Source organism: Pongo abelii, chromosome 14 (assembly GCF_028885655.2).
Source record: "Pongo abelii isolate AG06213 chromosome 14, NHGRI_mPonAbe1-v2.0_pri, whole genome shotgun sequence".
NCBI lineage: Eukaryota > Metazoa > Chordata > Mammalia > Primates > Hominidae > Pongo > Pongo abelii.
This window is the reverse complement of record NC_071999.2, coordinates 107,486,048-107,503,969: the sequence shown is the minus strand read 5'-3', so window position 1 is coordinate 107,503,969 and position 17,922 is coordinate 107,486,048. Positions and strand designations below refer to the sequence as shown.

Genomic DNA, 17,922 nt, shown 5'->3' with positions numbered 1-17,922 from the left:
TTATTATCTTTGCATCCTCAGACAAGTCACTTTATCTTTATATGCTTTAGTTTCCCTGTCTGTAAAACATCTTATAGTGTTGTTAGGATTAAACCTATCTTTTCCCTACATGGCATTTTAGGTTCTCTTAACCAATGTTAAAAAATCTGTCCACATATTTTTAACTTTCCTTTCTTTCCATTACTAGAAGTATTTTCTGTGAGGTAATTCTCCCAGAAAATACAAAGTCCTATTTGGTGATTCACTGCCTTACATTTTGGTGTTCGGTAACACCATGGAATCCAAAGACAAGCTCCATCATATTAATTGTGGAGGCTGAGATACTTTACTCTCCCTATGAGAAGGTGATTTCAAATGAAACCCAGTTCTCCCATTTATTTCATTTTGGTTAAAACTATAGCAGGTGCTTTTCAGCTTATTGAATGTGTTAGGCTCCAAGTGGCAAGCTTAAATGGTACATATCCTTTTTTCAATTATGTTTGACTGTTTATTTCCTTTTCCACATTATTAGTTGCATTTAACAGCTAAAGGTGTAATATCAAATTATTTTATTGTTAGATATTGAAATTACCCTCGCTTGAAGTCAGAAACAACTTTATTAAAATTTTAAGAGTGAGAACAGTAAAATGTGTTGCATGTGATTCTAATCAATTTTTGAAGCACTTTTGTCATTGAGAAAATGACTATGGATAAATATTGATTGTTTTTCTGGAAAATGCTTTCTTATTTCAAAAGTCAACTGTGACTCAGTCTGTCCTCCCCTGTCATGACAGGAACCAGTATATTCACCGTCTATGAGGCTGCCTCGCAGGAAGGCTGGGTGTTCCTCATGTACAGAGCAATTGACAGCTTTCCCCGTTGGCGTTCCTACTTCTATTTCATCACCCTCATTTTCTTCCTCGCCTGGCTTGTGAAGGTACTGCGAAGAATTGTATTAAGAAAGTCTATGTTCTGTGATAGTTCTGCAGATCTTTTGTTTGGTTTTGGTTGCCCTCTGCTTTGTCATTCTTAGAGTTTGGTAAATGTGGTTTGTGATTTTTTTCAGAACGTGTTTATTGCTGTTATCATTGAAACATTTGCGGAAATCAGAGTACAGTTTCAACAAATGTGGGGATCAAGAAGCAGCACAACCTCAACAGCCACCACCCAGGTACGGTATCAGCAAGAGGATGTTATAACCCATTCGAGCATGCTCATGTCTCACCCTCACCATCAGTGGACCTTTGGGAAGCTCTTGCATGTCGGGCTTCAACAATCTGACTCAGGAAGCTGTTTAAAAATACAGGTGCAGGCCAGGCACAGTGGCTCATGCTTGTAGTTCCAGCACTTTGGGAGGCTGAGGGAGAGGGATTGCTGAGCCCAGGAGTTTGAGACCAGCCTAGGTAATGTAGCAAGACCCCGTCTCTACAAAAAATTTTTAAAAGTTAGCCAAGAGTAGTGGCATGAGCTTGTAGTCCCAGCTACTCAGGAGGCTGAGATGGGAGGATCACTTGAGCTCAGGAGGTCAAAGGTGCAGTGAGCTGCAATCACAACACTGCACCCCAGCCTGGGTGACAGAGCAAGACCCTATCCCCCAAAAAACATAAAAGAAAATAAAATAAAACAGGTTCAAAGGCCCAAACCCAGAACAATCAAATCAGAGCTTCCAGGCAGTGAGGTAATGACACCTATATTTTGTAACAGCTCTATGGGTGGTTTTGATACAAAACCAAGATCGTTAACCACATTTATTACATACCTTTGATTCTGACATCACAAATCCTCAAATGGCTTGCAGATAAAATGAAACCACTATGGAATTTCTCACTTTTATGAGTATTTATTCATGCACTTGCAAACCTATGTAATGTCTATGTGTAGGATTAGAATTTTGTAATGGAAAATATATTTCATTCAGAACAAACCACGGTACAATAAACTGTGAAAAAGATCCCTCAAACCCAAATACATGTTTGTGATTTTTTTTAAGAATCCCTGTATATTCAGAAGGATTCCCATAAGTTCCATGAGACAATATTGTTTCCATAAAACCATAAGACTCCTGAGAATTTGAAGGTGGGCTACAAATTTGCTAAAAGCAGCAGAGCAGTTATTACATAAGAGGGCAATTCAGATCCAATGCCTTTGTTTTTATTTTTGGTTTTGTTTCATGTGTGTGTTTTCGTGGTGTTAAAAAAAGGAAGGGCAGGTTTGTATATCTTCTTCTAGTGTGAATCTTTATAAAAGAGAGAGAAAATATAAATTCCAGAATCAGGAATAAAATGATATAATGCCTTGTAATTATTACAATATTAAATTCTAAAGGATATTTAACAAGTTTGTAAACACTTACAAAAACTGTTAAGACAAAGGTATCTATCAAGGAGCCGAGGTGTACAAATTTTACTTTTGAAAACCCTCAAGTTGAACTTTTAATAATTATATGTTAAAATGCAATTAAACACACTAATTTGGGAAAAGCCTGATGGTGTTGAGGCATCTTTATGATGCTGTAAAAGTCTGAATTGTCCAGTCAATTCATTCTAGATGAAATAGTGTCAGTCTTATTCAGTTTTGACAAACAACTGTTCAAACTTCCATGAAAGGTTTTTTGAATATGCTATCTAGATTATATCAGAAATGCCATGTAGAAAAGCCTTCAAGAAATCAACCATAGCAAGTTCTCATCTCCTCTCTCCTCTCTTTTTGCAAACTATGAGAGATAAGAAAGTTCCCGATCCGTTCCGAGGTGGCAGCCTCTAGAAGGACATGTTTTCACTTATGACTTTGAGACCTAAATGGAATATGGAACTATGATCTCAGCCCTTAACTCACATGCAGTGTTCCTGGAGATGACCTAAGATTCCTTTAAAACCATAGTATGTTTATGGAGTAACTCTCAAGTATAAAATTACAGCTGGAAAAAATAGTGTTTGGAAGCACCACCAAGTCAGCCAATGGTTCTAATAGAAAGGGGAATGTGAAGAGACTTGGAACAAAGTTGTACAAAATCATTTTGATGTGAAATTATACTTAATCAAGAGGAATAAGTTGGTAATTCAGAGGTAATGCGTCCAGATATTCAGCAGTGGTAATCATACAGAGAATTGTGAAAAACCTTCATTAAGAAAAATGCTATAGCTGAGGACCTGGTTGCTAAGCAACCAAAGCTCCTGCTGTCAGCCTCTGGGTGAAACACCACTCAGGCAGCCTAGCAACGGGCTTCAGGCCCTGCCCACCCTGGCTAGCCACTTCCAAGTGGGCCCTCTGATGCTTTTATGTGTAGAGAAGGGAGAGACATAATTTGCCATGATGCTATTACGTTTGTAAAATATGACCAAATTCTGTGAACAGGGACTTCTCATTCAGTGGTTTAAAACACTAAATCGCAAGTTACTAATTTGAAGGAAATAAAATAAAGATGGTTATTGTAATGCACACAGCTTTTCAAACATGGAAGTACATTCTTGCCTTTCTCTAGCATATGGAAAATTTGCAGTTGTTAAATATAGGCTATTCTCATCAAAGGACTAAAAGGTCCTAGGCTTGTTGGACTTGTTGATGTCTAAGTCTGCAGACTTCCCATAGCAGCCATGTGTATAGAAAATATATATATATATATATATATATATGCACATTTTCAGAACAAGGAAGGGGCTTTCTGTTATATTAGGCAGCTCACTAGGAACTGGCTCTGACAGGGACCATTTCAAGGGAGGCGAAAGGAAATCTGTGATGAGAACTGTTTCTTTAAAATAACAAAGCAATATTTTTCAATTGAGTGGTCACCACCAAATGCCTCCAAGACACAGCATAGGAACAAATTACAGAGACATTAATGCCAAGGGTCTTTAGGAGACTGTAATATAACATGTAACTGGAAAACAGAAGGAAAATGATGTAGAAAATTTCAAATTACTAAATACTGACTCTGCCTGGACTCTGAGAGGCTTGTGATTTCATACCTGCCTGATTCTTAGACATGGGTAACTATTGCCTTGTGCTCAGTTGTGGATTGGGTTGAAGGATAAGTGATTCATACACCCATGATATAATACCCCGCTGTGTTAATCCACTATAGGGTTACCCAGGCCACAACTTTTTAGTGATGTCCCATCACTGGATGTTGGGATGTGCAGATGAGCTGAAAGACGAAGCCCTGAGTAGCATATCTCACTAACCCAGACTTTTACTCCCATTATTTAGATGCTTTACTTCAGATACCTGTTACCAGTCCCATGGTCCTCTGATCTAGACTAGCTCATGATGGAGATGAGCTTATCCCAACTTTGCCTTGAGTAGAACTCAAAGAACTGCCCAACTTTAGAGCCACACAAGGCTACTTTTCTGTTAAAATGATAAGAGACACAAAGCAGGCTTCTGACAGTCAATACATACCTAACTTTTATAAGTGAATCATAGTCCAATAGGATCATATTGAAGGTTTGGTAAATAATTAAATATTCTGATTGTACAAAGAGAGCAATCATTTCTGGGTCTGTTATTATCTCTGATTGAGCACTCTTGCTGACATGTGTTTTCTGAATTAATATCCCCTAATTAAGAGAGAAGACTGATAAAAGTAGAATTGGTGTGGGAAGAGTGGGCACTTTTGAGTTTTTCTCCTTTAGGTTTCCATCAACATTCTTAGAATATGGGTTATACAATGCCTAAAGCAACTTATGCATAAATATTCAGTGCTGGGTTAAAAAGTAGAAAAAAATGGATGAAAAGACACATGATCCAAAATGGAAAGAATTTCTCCTCCAAAGAGAAAGCTATGTATAACTTAATGCTGAAAGACAATACTTTAGCAAAAATGTGTTTACTGTGTTCCGAGACCATTTATTTCCTCATGAATATACATCATTAAAGTATGTGAGAAAACAATTCAATTAATGCATTTCAGGGAAGGGTGCTTCTAGCATGGTGTAATAATGAGTGCCTTCTAATAAGAAACCGTAATAATAGAATAATACATCATCATAGGAAGCCATAAATGAGAATTAAATTTTGTGAGGTTGCATCATTGAATATATTATTTCATAATGAAATCAAGCCAGGTATCCACTTTCACTATTTTCTGTCATAGTGACTATTAGCTATTTTTTGAAAAACCATAAATTTTCAAAGAATCCAAAGAGCATACAAATTGCAAAGTAAATTTTAGATTTTCTCTGCATTACTGTGTATGTGGATGTGTGTGTGCCTGTCTTGAGTTTGGAATTCTAATTCAGCTGCTAGTGATTCTCCATTACCAAGATTCTTTCTCTTGCCACTATCCATTAGATAACCTGTTATTCATGTTGTTGTTGATGATGATGATATTATGCCTATAATGGAACAATCCCAGAAGCATTTTTAGCTACTTTACAAACCAACCGACCAGTTATAAAACTCTAGCAGTTGCAAATGGACAGGCCTGAGAGAATTTTCAAAGTTGAAATCTCCGTGCACTTCCAAATGATTGTGCTAAGAGGAGAGTGCCATGGAAATTCATTTGCGTTATTGGTGATATTCTACTAATTCAGAACATCTTCTTACAATCACTCCCATATATTGAGATCTGCACTAGTCTAATGTCTTTACAACCTGTCTTATTTAATTTTCACAATAATACTGTGAAGTGGGCACTATCAATGTCTCCACTTTGCATGTAAAAAATGACAATGATTGGAAAGTTAATTATCTAACCCAATGTTATATAACTAGCTAGTGGTAAAACTGGGACTCAGAACCAGGTTGCTCAGCTGCAAGAGCCTTTTTATTCAGCATGAGATGCTACCTCCTTTCAATTTAGCCATTACAAGCCCTGCTGTCAACATGCTGTCTTTGTTCTGGCCCCATGTTAACTTTTCTTTTCTTAAAAAAGACAGTATTTATTGCTGGCTGAAAGGGACATTCGCATACATTGTTGCCAAGAGTATGAATTAAAACATCTTTTCCAGAAAACCGTTTGGCAATATGTATCCAAAAGTAAAACATACATACTATCTGACCAAGAAAGTCCGCTTTTAGAAATGTATCCTAAGAAAAATTGGGGGCAGTAGCCAAGGGCATATGTTTGAGGATGTTTATGAGGCATTATGGCAGTTTGTAAAAAATGGAAACAATCTTAATCTCTAGCAATAAGTTATTGATTATAAATTATGAAATTGGAATAAATGCAAACCATTAAAATATCTTTATTGATGTGAAGATATGCTGGTGACATATTAGTACAAAAAAAGATCCTATGTTTGTGTGTGGGATGCAGGTGTGTGTGTGTGTGTGTGTGTGTGTGTGTAAACTACCTGGAATGTTAACTCTAAAATGTTAGTGGTGGTGTCTCTGGGGAATGGGTTGAAGCTGTTTCTTTTGCAACTCATCCTCATTTTTTAAGCCTTTAATAGTAAAATATTTAATTATAGAATGAGAAAGGAAAATTACATCAGTAAAATGAAAAAAAATTAATGGACATTCTAACAGAAACCACATGTACTAGTTAAGTTACGTTCAGTTGCAAGGGACAAAAAAGCCCAAAATAAGTTGCTTAGGTGAGGTATGCGATGAGGAATCCCATTCTCTCTCATATAAAGTTGGAGGTGCTCATTCAGCGTGGTATGGTTGTCTATGTTGCCACGGATCCAGACACCTTCCTTTCTGTTCCACTTTGCACAGCCTCCATTACCACAGTCACCTTGTAGACTAGCATGGCTGCTGTAGCGCTAACCCTCACATCCATATCCCAGAGAGCAGGAAGAAGAAGGAAATACAGGAAAAGAGGGTTTCTGCTTGCATCCTATAGTCCTGTATGTAGTTACATGGTCAAGGTCAGCTTCAAAAAAAGGGCAAGAACTGGCCTTTTTTCTTGGTAGCCTAGTGGCCCCATACAGGTTCTCTTTGTAAAACAAGGAAAAGAGATACAAAGGAAAGATTGGCCATCCCTGCCGAGCTCCCCGCAAGGATTTGAGTCTCTGAGGATTCTTGGCTTCTGCTAGCTAGCCCAGCTTCTGTCTCAAAGATCTACTGTAATATTAACCAATCTAAATGTTATATAATTCAGGGGACTAAAGAGAAATTGAACGTTTTTGCATTTCCTTTACTTATTTCATACAAATAAATGACCTTGGGAGAACACTTTTACTGAAAATTAAATTGATTCTTTTGATTTTGGTCTACTGAAAAAAAATAATTTAAGAGAGAAAATTAGTCTGCTACTGATCAAAGTAAATATATGCCCCAGGGATCCTTTATGCCACAATTAGAGAGTATAGGATGTATCAACAGAGGGTTTTTATTAATAACTGGTGACTGGCAATGCTGATTTTGTCTTTTGTCCTTAAAATGAGGCTTCCAGAATTTTGACAGAAACTTTACAAGGTCCTATAACAGGTTTGCATCTCCACTGATGTCTGTATTCTCAGAATGAGCCTATTCAGGAAGAATATGCTTGATTCACCCCAAAAAGAGTTTTTGCAGTTTATTCTAAAGAAAAACAGAATCCTGTAAATGGACAGCTGAGATGAGCAATTTGCAGTTGGCATCTTTGTCAAAGGAGCTTTATGTAAATGTGCACCTTAATTTTGTCATTTAAAAATACATATAGGAGGCAGAAGCGGGGGGATTGCCTGAGTTCAGGAGTTTGAAACTACCCTGGACAACATGCTGAAACCCTCTCTCTAGTAAAAAACATACAAAAATTAGTTGGGCATTGTGGTGGTTGCCTGTAGTCCCAGCTACTCGGGAGGCAGAGACAGGAAAATTGCTTGAACCCGGGAGGCGGAGGTTGCAGTGAGCAGAGATCATGCCCCTACACTCCAGCCTGGGCGACAGAGCAGGACTCTATCTCCCCCCACAAAAAAAAATAATAAAAATATATATAGGGCCTGTGATTTTTGGCAACTGTCTCTCACCACCTCACTCATTTTATAGAAGGCAAGTTTATTTTCCACAAAGGATCTACCACCACTACTACCAGGGATTTGAAACTCTAATTACAAATCCTAGGTAATGGGATCTTTGCGTCATCTCATTCATATTTCCATTAGCAGTTACCCCTTTGAATACAGGGTCAGACTAACAGGAGGACATAAATAAAGATGACAAAGGAAATATTTATTTCTGTAAAACAGTGACCTCAGGCAGGAATAAAACAGTGAGCACTTGTAGTTAGTATCATTATTTAGAAAAACAAAAATGTTTAATTTTGCCCTATTCCTACCATACACACATACACACACACTCGCTCCTAAGAACTAGAAAGAAAAATATGTTAGTGGGAAAATACGTGAAAGTGGGAAATGTCTTCCAGCTGGGTGTAATATTGACACATAGGTAATATGTGATGATACCTAGGAGATAATAGGTACCTACGAGATAATAACCTAGGTATCTAATTCAATGGATTTCAGATTTAGCGGGCCTGTAACGTCTTGAATTTCATCACTTAGGTCTTTAATCCAAAAGAAACTGCTTGTTCCCTTCATAATACGTACATAAAATTTCTGTTGAGCAGATTAATTGCTGCCTAGTTAAAATAATTACACAAAGTGTATTAAGCAATGTGGCAGTCTTCTACCATTAAAATAACACCAGTTCTTTCCCTATGCTACCTGCACACTTCTTATTTTATTGATCCTGAGAATATTTTTATTAGGTCAGTGAGAACTATCCACTAAATAAAAATAAAAATTTGCTACCTATAGTAAAAACACACCAGACACAATGCTTTTTAACTCTAATTTTCATTTTCTCACAGATCTAATAGATATTTATCAATATAATAGGGATAAAATACTAAAGTATTTCTCTTGTGGAGAAGAATATTTGAGCAATTATATGCAAAGCATATGCAAGACAGAAAGTGCCTGACATAGCAAGTAGTCAATAAACTCAAGTTATTATCATTGTTCTTTTTTCATCTACTTAAGCTTTCAATGTTAAAGAACTATAATTGAAATGACTTCATTCCAAATATAAATCCATAAGAAGACAAATTTTTGATAACATAAAAATATACAAAGCTGGAGACATAGAGTTCTCAATGTTCCATATTAAATGTCTCTGACTCATCTCCCTTCTTTGTCTTGAAGATGTTTCATGAAGATGCTGCTGGAGGTTGGCAGCTGGTAGCTGTGGATGTCAACAAGCCCCAGGGACGCGCCCCAGCCTGCCTCCAGGTGCAGTACAATGACATTTTTAAAAATCGCCCAGCAAAGGTCTTTGGATTTTATTTCATCCAAGAAAATCCACAGTTCTTTAAGCTCTAGATTTGTCCAAATTTAAGATCCTGAAGATAGAGATGATACTTCACTCCTTCCTCTATTCCCAGGACCTAGCTTTTTTTTTTTTTTTAAGATACATAATAGGGATTTGATAAGTTTCTGATGGCTGCACGCATGTAAGAGCATTTCAGTGGTATTGAATCAATGAAGAATTTTGTTGACATGTGAAATCTTATAAAAATATTCTTTACCAAAGGCCTGAGTTATTTGGCAGTGGGCAAATTCATTCAGTTTAATGCCTCACTGAGTAACTGGGAAAAAATATGTTAATACATAGTCTCTCTGTTTTTCTGCATTTGCAAACTTTCAGAGGAACATATGTAGAGGTGTTTCTTTAGCAAAGTGCACCGATAGCAAATGTAAGGATTGCAGGTGGGGCCTGAGAGTCCTCATGAGATAGATTCTCACAGTGATTAGAAGATGGAGCCTCAGGTCCCTGCCTGTGAACTTTCCGGAATAACCATCTTCTCCAAGCTGCCATTGACAACAATATGGATAACAATAATAACAATAAGACCCAATAAACTCCTTTATCTCTTCTTCAGGGGGCCATACTGACCCCCTCTCTTGCTTAGTTCCCCCTCCTTGCCCCCTAAATACCAGTAACTCATTCAAAATAATGTCACCTTTCCAAGAGCAGCACCACTAACTTTCCATAATATTTTCACTTTCATTTTCCCTCCAAGCAGCCCACTCGTAGGATCGGAGAATTAATTCTTCCATCTGGAGAATTTTATTTTCTTTAGCCTTTTTGGTTTTCAGTGACAAATCCTCTTCTCGCAAGGGGTGGTTTCCATAGTTCTTTATATCCTGCCCTCATAATTTGGAGAAGTGTTCACATCTGCTGTGGGATGAGACTGTATCTCTTTTCTTTCTTTTGGGTCTTTCTCCAGATAGGGACTTATTACGCAACTCAAGGATGGGTACATGAAAAATAAAATTGTACTCTGAGCCATTACTGTGGGCTGTGTTTATATGGCCATTTTACCATAGAGTTATTTACTTCTTTTTGTTTCTATTTGTATTGCGGTGTGATTAACAAATAAAATTGTAAATCCTTAAGGTATACAATGTGATGATTTGATATATGTACACAGTGTAAAACGATTGTTGCAACCAAGCTAATTAACACACCCATCACCGCATATATTCAGTAATTACCTCTGTGTGGGGGGGGTGGGGGGTAACACTTAAGATCTAATCTCCTAGAAAATCTCATGTATACAATACAGTATTATTAACCATTAATGAATCACTTTGTTTATTAGATCCTGAGAACTTGGCCATCTTTTGACCGATAACTAATATCTCCCCATTTCTACCCCCTGTCCCCAGCCCCTGGTAACCACCATCCTACTCTCTGCTTCAATGAATTTGACTTTTTGAGATTCCATATATAAATGAGATTATGTGGTATTTGTCTTTCTGTGTCTAGTCCATTTCACTTAGCATAATGTCCTCCAGGCTTATCCATATAATGGTCAATGGCAGGATTTTTTTCTTTATTATGGCTGAGTAATATTTCATTGTATGTCTATACCACATTTTTTTATCCATTCATCCATCAGTAGACACTTAGGTTGTTCCCTGTCTTGACCATTGTGAATAACGCTGCAGTAAACACGGGGCTGCAGATGTCTCTTGGAGATACTGATTTCATTTCCTTTGGGCATATATCCAGAAGTGGGATTGTGGGATCATATGGTAGTTCTATTTTTAATTTTTTAAGAAACCTCCATACTGTGTTTCAGAATGGCTCCACCAATTTAAATCCCCACCAACAGTGTAAAAGGGTTATCTTTTCTTTATGCCTTTGCCAAATAGTTATCTTTTGTCTTTTTGATGGTGACCATTGTAACAGATATGAGGTGATATCTCACTGTGGCTTAAATTTGAATTTCACTGATAATTAGGGATCGTATGCACTTTTTCATATACCTATTGGCCATTCATATGTCTTCTTTGGAAAAAAATCTACTCAGAATTTGCTCATTTATAATCAGATTATTTGCTTTTTGTGTTTGTTTTTGTTTTTTAGTTTGGGGGCTTTTTGGTATTGAGTTGTATGAGTTCTTTGCATCTTTTAGATATTATCTCCTTTTCAGAAATACGGTGTTCCAGTTTTCCCCTGTTCCATAGACTGCCTTTTCATTCTGTTTATTGTTAGTTATTTATTTCTGTCAGTTTAAAAAAATGGAGGGCAATAAGTGGAAAAGCTTACAATGAATATTGATAAGTATAATTTTGTGGTCCTCCTTCTGTCCTATATTTGATGTTGACAATGCTGCTAATATAAAACTACTACAACTACCTTTACTCCTACTATCACTACTAATAGTAATAACAATAATGACAATGATTATAGTACTAGCGTCTTACCTAAAAAGCACTTTTATTGACATTATTTTTTAATCCATCAACTGATATTTACTGAGTACCAACTATGTGCTAGACACTAAGATAGTCTTGAAAGAAACACACACAGTCTCCACATTTATAGAGCTTACAGTATGCTTGAGGGTGGGAGGGAAAAAGGCAGCATTGAGCTAGCAATCACAAGAGTGACGTGGGTTTTGAAAGAACTAATGCAAGATGCAATGAGAATATATAAATTGGGATCCTCTTTGAGAGGTCAGGGAAGGTTTTAGTGCATAATCTTAAAACCAAAACCATGAGTAATTCCAGCATTTTGGGAGGCAGGCAGATCACCTGAGGTCAGGAGTTTGAGACCAGCCTGGCCAACATGGTGAAACCCCATCTCTACTAAAAATCCAAATATTAGCCAGGCATTGTGGTGTGCACCTGTAGTCCCAGCTACTTGGGAGGCTGAGGCACAAGAATCACTTGAACCTGGGAGGTGGAGGTTGCAGTGAGCTGAGATTGTGCCACTGCAGTGTAGCCTGGGCAACAGAGTGAGACTCTGTCTCAAAAAAAAAAAAAAAAAAAAAAAAGAGAGATAATGAGGAAAAGAATGACTAAGGATGAGGTTTACTACAACCCTGTGATGTAGAAAGACCAACATGCCTGGTCAGCCATTTATAGGAGAAAGTGGTGATTCAGAGGACATGGGGATGTCTCCTGAAGTTACATTCAACCAGAGGGAGAACCCAGGACTAGTGGCTGGGTCTTATGGTTCCTAGTCCCATGCTTTATCCAGCTGAAAAAAATATGCAAGAAATCATAAGTTCGTGATAGAGAAATAAACTATCAGGGCTACTCTGAGTGCCAAATCAGAGTTGTATGGTATCCAGAACTTTAAAATCTATTAAATCCTTGTTAATAGATGCCTCAAGGTGGCCATCTGAAATTAGGACGCAAGTCAGCCTCCTAATCACAAAGATTTGAGAATAGCAAGGGATTAATGACAAGGTGAAGTGTGATGACAAAATCGAGCAAGGAGATAGTAAAATAAAGATTGGAATGGTGTGGGGATAGATGTTGGGCTTGAAGTGTATAGATGGGGCATCTCAGAGACCCCTATATGAGATATGTGTTATGAATATAGCAGCATGCATATCACATCTTATGAATGTGACTCATATGCTTAGAAACTGGGGGGAAAGGGGTCAGGTAATTCAGTATGACACAAGTTTCATTCCACTCAATTTCATGTGTTTGGCCCTGAATAAAGCTTTCCAGAGGCAGCAATGAAGAGTGCATGGAAGAAAAGTGGGATGGCCAAGAAGTTGTCTATTTGTACCGGGCAGGAGCTGTGATTAGAGAGAGAATACATTTCTATGTCTCAGCAAGAAAATAATTAATTAATTAAAAGAAAAGAATTAAGTAAAAATATATTGAAGATAAAATGGTCCCGAAATACTTGATGGCTATTACTAATGATTAATGCCATCTAAAACTGGGTAACAGGAAAATTTTCAGCTGAATCTTCCACTCCCTGGCTTGGACTATCATGGTATCTTACCCTCAAGGCTGAACAGGAACATATACCACTTCTTTTTATTTTAAAAACAAGCAAAATGTGAACATGTTCTCATAAAAAATTAATATGGAAATCAAATTAAAAGGAAGAGTTTACTTGAAATCTTCTTTCAATGTATCCTTCCTCATTCTTCTTCCAATAGGTAACTTGGAGGTTAATGTTGAGGCGATTCTTCTCAGACTCCTGCATTTATTTATTTTATTTCACATGAAAAAGCATTTCTGCCTCCAGGAAGCACTGACATTTTCACAGAATGTTTCCTCTTCCTTCACCACTTCCTTCTCACTCATCCTTCAGAACTCAGCTCAAACATCACTTTCTTATCCTCAAAAAATAAGCCAGGTACCTCTGTTACATGTTTTCATATCATCCTACACTTTTCTTTTATGTCTGTCATAATTTTAATAAAATAAATTAAGGATATAATTAGTTGTTTGATGTCTGCTTCTCCAACCAGGGGAAATTCCATTACTTTAGAGACCATACCAGTCATGGTCACTACTGCAACTATGCTTTAGACATGAGAGATGATCAATTACGTTTATTAACTGAGAACAGTCCAGTGAAAGAAGGAGCCAGTACCTTCTTGGCTTATGAAAGTACTTATTTGACCTCTCACTTAGAAGCTGCTCTTTTTATCCTCCTGGTCTTGTCTCTAAGAAGTAGAAATTGAATAGACTGTGGCAATAACACCCTTTTCCATACAAAACACTTATTTCTATATGCATGTCGTTGGCGTCTAAAGCAAGCAGTACACTTGGAGTTTGCTTCCAGAAAGTGCCTCGTAGAGGTTGCAGGGCTTTGGATATCTCTGGATAGTTTTGCCAGGATGTCTCCTCTAATCTGTGGTGGCAGAGCCTTGGCAGGACATAACCCTGACTTCTGTTATGTTTCACCTCTTTCAGAACTCTTTTCATCTTGTAAGCATATAAGATAAATTTGTCTTATGTTTAGAAATATAGTGTTAGGAATAGCATCATTGAAAAGAACCCAAACTCATTCTTCTTTTTTTTTTTTTTTTTTTTGAGACAGAGTCTCACTCTGTTGCCTAGGCTGGAATGCAGTGGTGCAATCTGGGCTTACTGCAACCTCTGCCTTCCAGGTTCAAATGATTCTCCTACCTCAGCCTCCAGAGTAGCTGGGACTACAGGCATGCGCTACCACACCTGGCTAATTTTTGTATTTTTAGTAGAAACCGGGTTTCACCATATTGGTCAGGCTGGTCTTGAACTCCTGACCTCATGATCCGCCCACCTCAGCCTCCCAAAGTGCTGGGATTACAGGTGTGAGCCACTGCGCCCAGCTGAACCCGAACTAATTGTATGTTAACGAGAAGACAGAGTTTATTGGAATGAAACATTTGAACAGCTGTACTTAAATGGAATTTCTAATTTTGAAACTGTTGAAATAAACTAGAAAAAATGAGGTATCAATAATATCTGAGAGATAGTAAACTGATGTTTGAGTTCCCATTTAACTACTAGGAATTGTTGATTTTGTTCAAAGTGGGACTTTGTTTTTAAATTTGACCCAAAGTTTAAAAACCAGAGTATTTTACATAAAAACCCACACATCCTACCCATCTTGTAAAAGAGAATGATCTGGCAACAAAGAGCTCTCATTTCCACCTGGCTAGAGTTAGCCAGAGCTTGGTGGTGGCTACCACATGAGCAGGGGCAGAGAGGCTTTATTGTGCCTCAGTTTCCCAACTCTCCATATTGTCTCCACAGCACTGGAGGTGAGTGTTTTACCTACCCATGAATTCATACATTTATTTTCTAAGAGTAGAGAAACATTTCTCTTTGTCCATGACTCTATCGTGTGGAAATAAATGAATAAGTAATAAATTCATAAATATATAAATGTATAAAGATACACAAATGCATGGATGAATGAATAAAGAATAAATACAAGGCATTTTCAAAGCACCCTGTGATTACAGAAAACAACGAGAAATGAACATAGTATTTTAAGAAAAAAGGTTATTCCGATGTGTTAAATATGTAACCCTAAGCCTAGTTTTCTCGTTATGTTACTTGCTAGGTCTCAGGAGGCACTTGGTTGAGTGACTCACGGAATAAATGAAAATAATGTAACTTTAGATCACAAAGATTATATAATAACAAGTAGTCCACACATTTCAGAGATTCCAAAATAGTATTTTCGTGTATTTTATGTTTTTAACATTTTAAAACTTTAAAATCATAACTCAACATAATTGGAAGCTGGCTCAAATTCTCTTATAAATGAAATGTACTAAAAAATCAAAACTTTCTTCATTGGTATTATGTATTATACTTTTCACCATATTTTCTACTCTGTATCCTCATCCAGTTACTATAAGTAATTAGGTAATTTAATAAAACAGGATTGATTAAGGTGGCTTAATTTTCCTCACCATTATTAAATTAAACACATGATGTAACCAATGCTTCTGTGATGCTGAGTTTTTTATGAGTAATAATTTATTCTGTCTTTCTCCCTCTCTCTCTATGTGTGTGTATATATACACAAACATATATATACACACGTTTATATGTACACATATATAAGTGTGTATATGTGTGTATATGTGTATATACATATATATATAGAAACATTGCTGGCATAAAACTATTAGGATTTTATATATTTCAATGGGCAGTGATTCCGATCACACATTGGCAACTAATTTTAAATTGTTTTCCTACATTCCCACCATGTGCACATACATATTTTAGCTTATATCAAATATTTCCATTATTATGGTATTTGTTTCCTCTTTTCAAATATTGCTTATGGAGATAGTCAAATGAATTAGGGCACATAAAAGATCTTCTTACTCTTCTACAGAAAAAATAGGCTCTATTGAGCCATTCGTGGAGGAAAATATAGGCATCTTTTGTCTGCAGTTTGAAACCACAAATTTATTTTGTGTTCTGAAACACAAATTACAATTACAATCATAGCTATAATTATAATTAGAATAGGAACCATATGCAGACATGCAAGGAAACGATTCAATCTGGTGCCCTTAAAGTGATCTTTCTGTTTTTATAATAAATTAAAATGCACATACTTGTAAATTTAATTGCAAGACCACAAGTTTGGAGCGGGAAGACTAGCAGAAAGGTATTGTTAGCTTGGTAAGTTATGTGTGGTGAGCTCTTTAATGCCACTTGTTAAAATTTTCTGTTAATCAACTTAATTATATTAATTTGGCTAGGACATTTCTCATGTTTATCCAGTTATTAATGAAATTTATACCATGCTTAATAAGGCTAAGTTTAATAAGATACTGAGCATGGTAAATGTGTGCAATTCCTAATAAATTTATCCTCACGTTAAAATGAATAAGTGAATGTCCTAGAACCCCTGAAAAACCCGCTCCCATCCTCTGTCATGCCTGCAATGTCTTTCTGGCTCTTTCTCATCTCTGTACATTGCTGATATTCTTGTCACTTAGGGGCCCCTCGTGCCTGTTCCCTTTTTTTTTTTTTGAGAAGGAGTCTCGCTCTGTCATCAGGCTGGAGTGCATTGGTGTGATCTTGGTTCACTGCAACCTCTGCCTCCCGGGTTCAAGCGATTCCCCTGCCTCAGCCTCCTGAGTAGCTGGGACTACAGGCGCCGGCCACCACTCCCACCTAATTTTTTATATTTTAGTAGAGACGGGGTTTCACCATGTTGGCCAGGATGATCTCGTGATCTGCCTGCCTTTTCCTGTTTTTGGTCCATACTGTGGGGACCAGATGACTGGCGGTGAAAAGGAAAGCCTAGGAACAAAGATAAGCCAAGCCCCATACCTGGTTTCTTTTCTTTTTGTGCAACAACTGCCTAAATGTGCATCTCCCAACATGACCTCCTCACCTCTCCCTCTTTCCTCCCCAGCTACAGATCTCCTTATCTTCACTTGATGCATAAACACCCAACACAACATCTTGTTTTGAGACTACACACTATTGTAGTCTGTTAGAGATAAGACTCTGGAAACATATTTCAGCTACGCTACCTACTAGTGGTACGCGATAGGACATGTTTATGGAAAATGGGGATGAGAATGCATTTTTCCTGGGTTTGTGAGAATTAGTGAGTATTTATGACTTAGTAAAGAATTATTTGATTGGAAGGAACAGACCATCTGCTGAAAGGGAACATTTATTGCGAGTGTCATTCGGCCTTTCTCTGCCTGTCTCTCGCTCTCCGTTTGAGCCACATGATTTCCGTCTGTGAGCCTGCCTCTGTTTTCTCACCTTGAACACTGGTTTTATTCTGTTTTGTTTTGTTTTGTTTCTCTCCTTGCATATTGCAACTGAGTGTAATGACCTCCCAATCAAAAGCCCTAACGAGACTCCCCAGAAGACACCCAAAGTTGAAGGTGCACTGGGAGAAAATGAAGTTGCATGGGGGCATCAGAAACAGGAGGCATGGTCAGGAGTAGCAGGTCAGGAGAGTGCAAATGGAAGGAAAGAGCAGGTCTGCTTAAGCAAAGTATTGGATTTCCCTACAGAGCAAACCCAAAGTCGTTTGAAACCTCCCTTTTTAATCCCCTCTGCAAGCCTTGCCCCATCTCTGCTGGAACCACTACTCAACCACCCTCCTTAGCTTCATGGAATGGGTGGAGAGAGGACACAACTCTTTGGTCATATTAAGTAGTGAGACTTGACTGCAGTACTTACAACTCAGGGATCACTTTTCCTGTTAAACTTTTAAATCTTATAGGACTTGAGAAGTTTATTAAGAGCTAAAGAAATAGACTAT

At 37.4% G+C, this 17,922-nt stretch overlaps 1 protein-coding gene across 7 annotated transcripts in view; it reads left to right on the top strand.

Moving 5' to 3' along the window:
• Window positions 1-17,922, top strand: part of NALCN (sodium leak channel, non-selective) — a 365,066-nt gene that overhangs the window by 120,515 nt on the left and 226,629 nt on the right. For all 7 annotated transcript variants that reach the window (XM_024231054.3, XM_024231061.3, XM_054529197.2 and 4 more), the window contains exons 8-10: window positions 774-916; window positions 1,046-1,150; window positions 9,054-9,140. In XM_024231054.3, coding sequence (XP_024086822.1) covers window positions 774-916; window positions 1,046-1,150; window positions 9,054-9,140 — 335 coding nt within the window. The remainder of the gene's footprint in view (window positions 1-773; window positions 917-1,045; window positions 1,151-9,053; window positions 9,141-17,922) is intronic.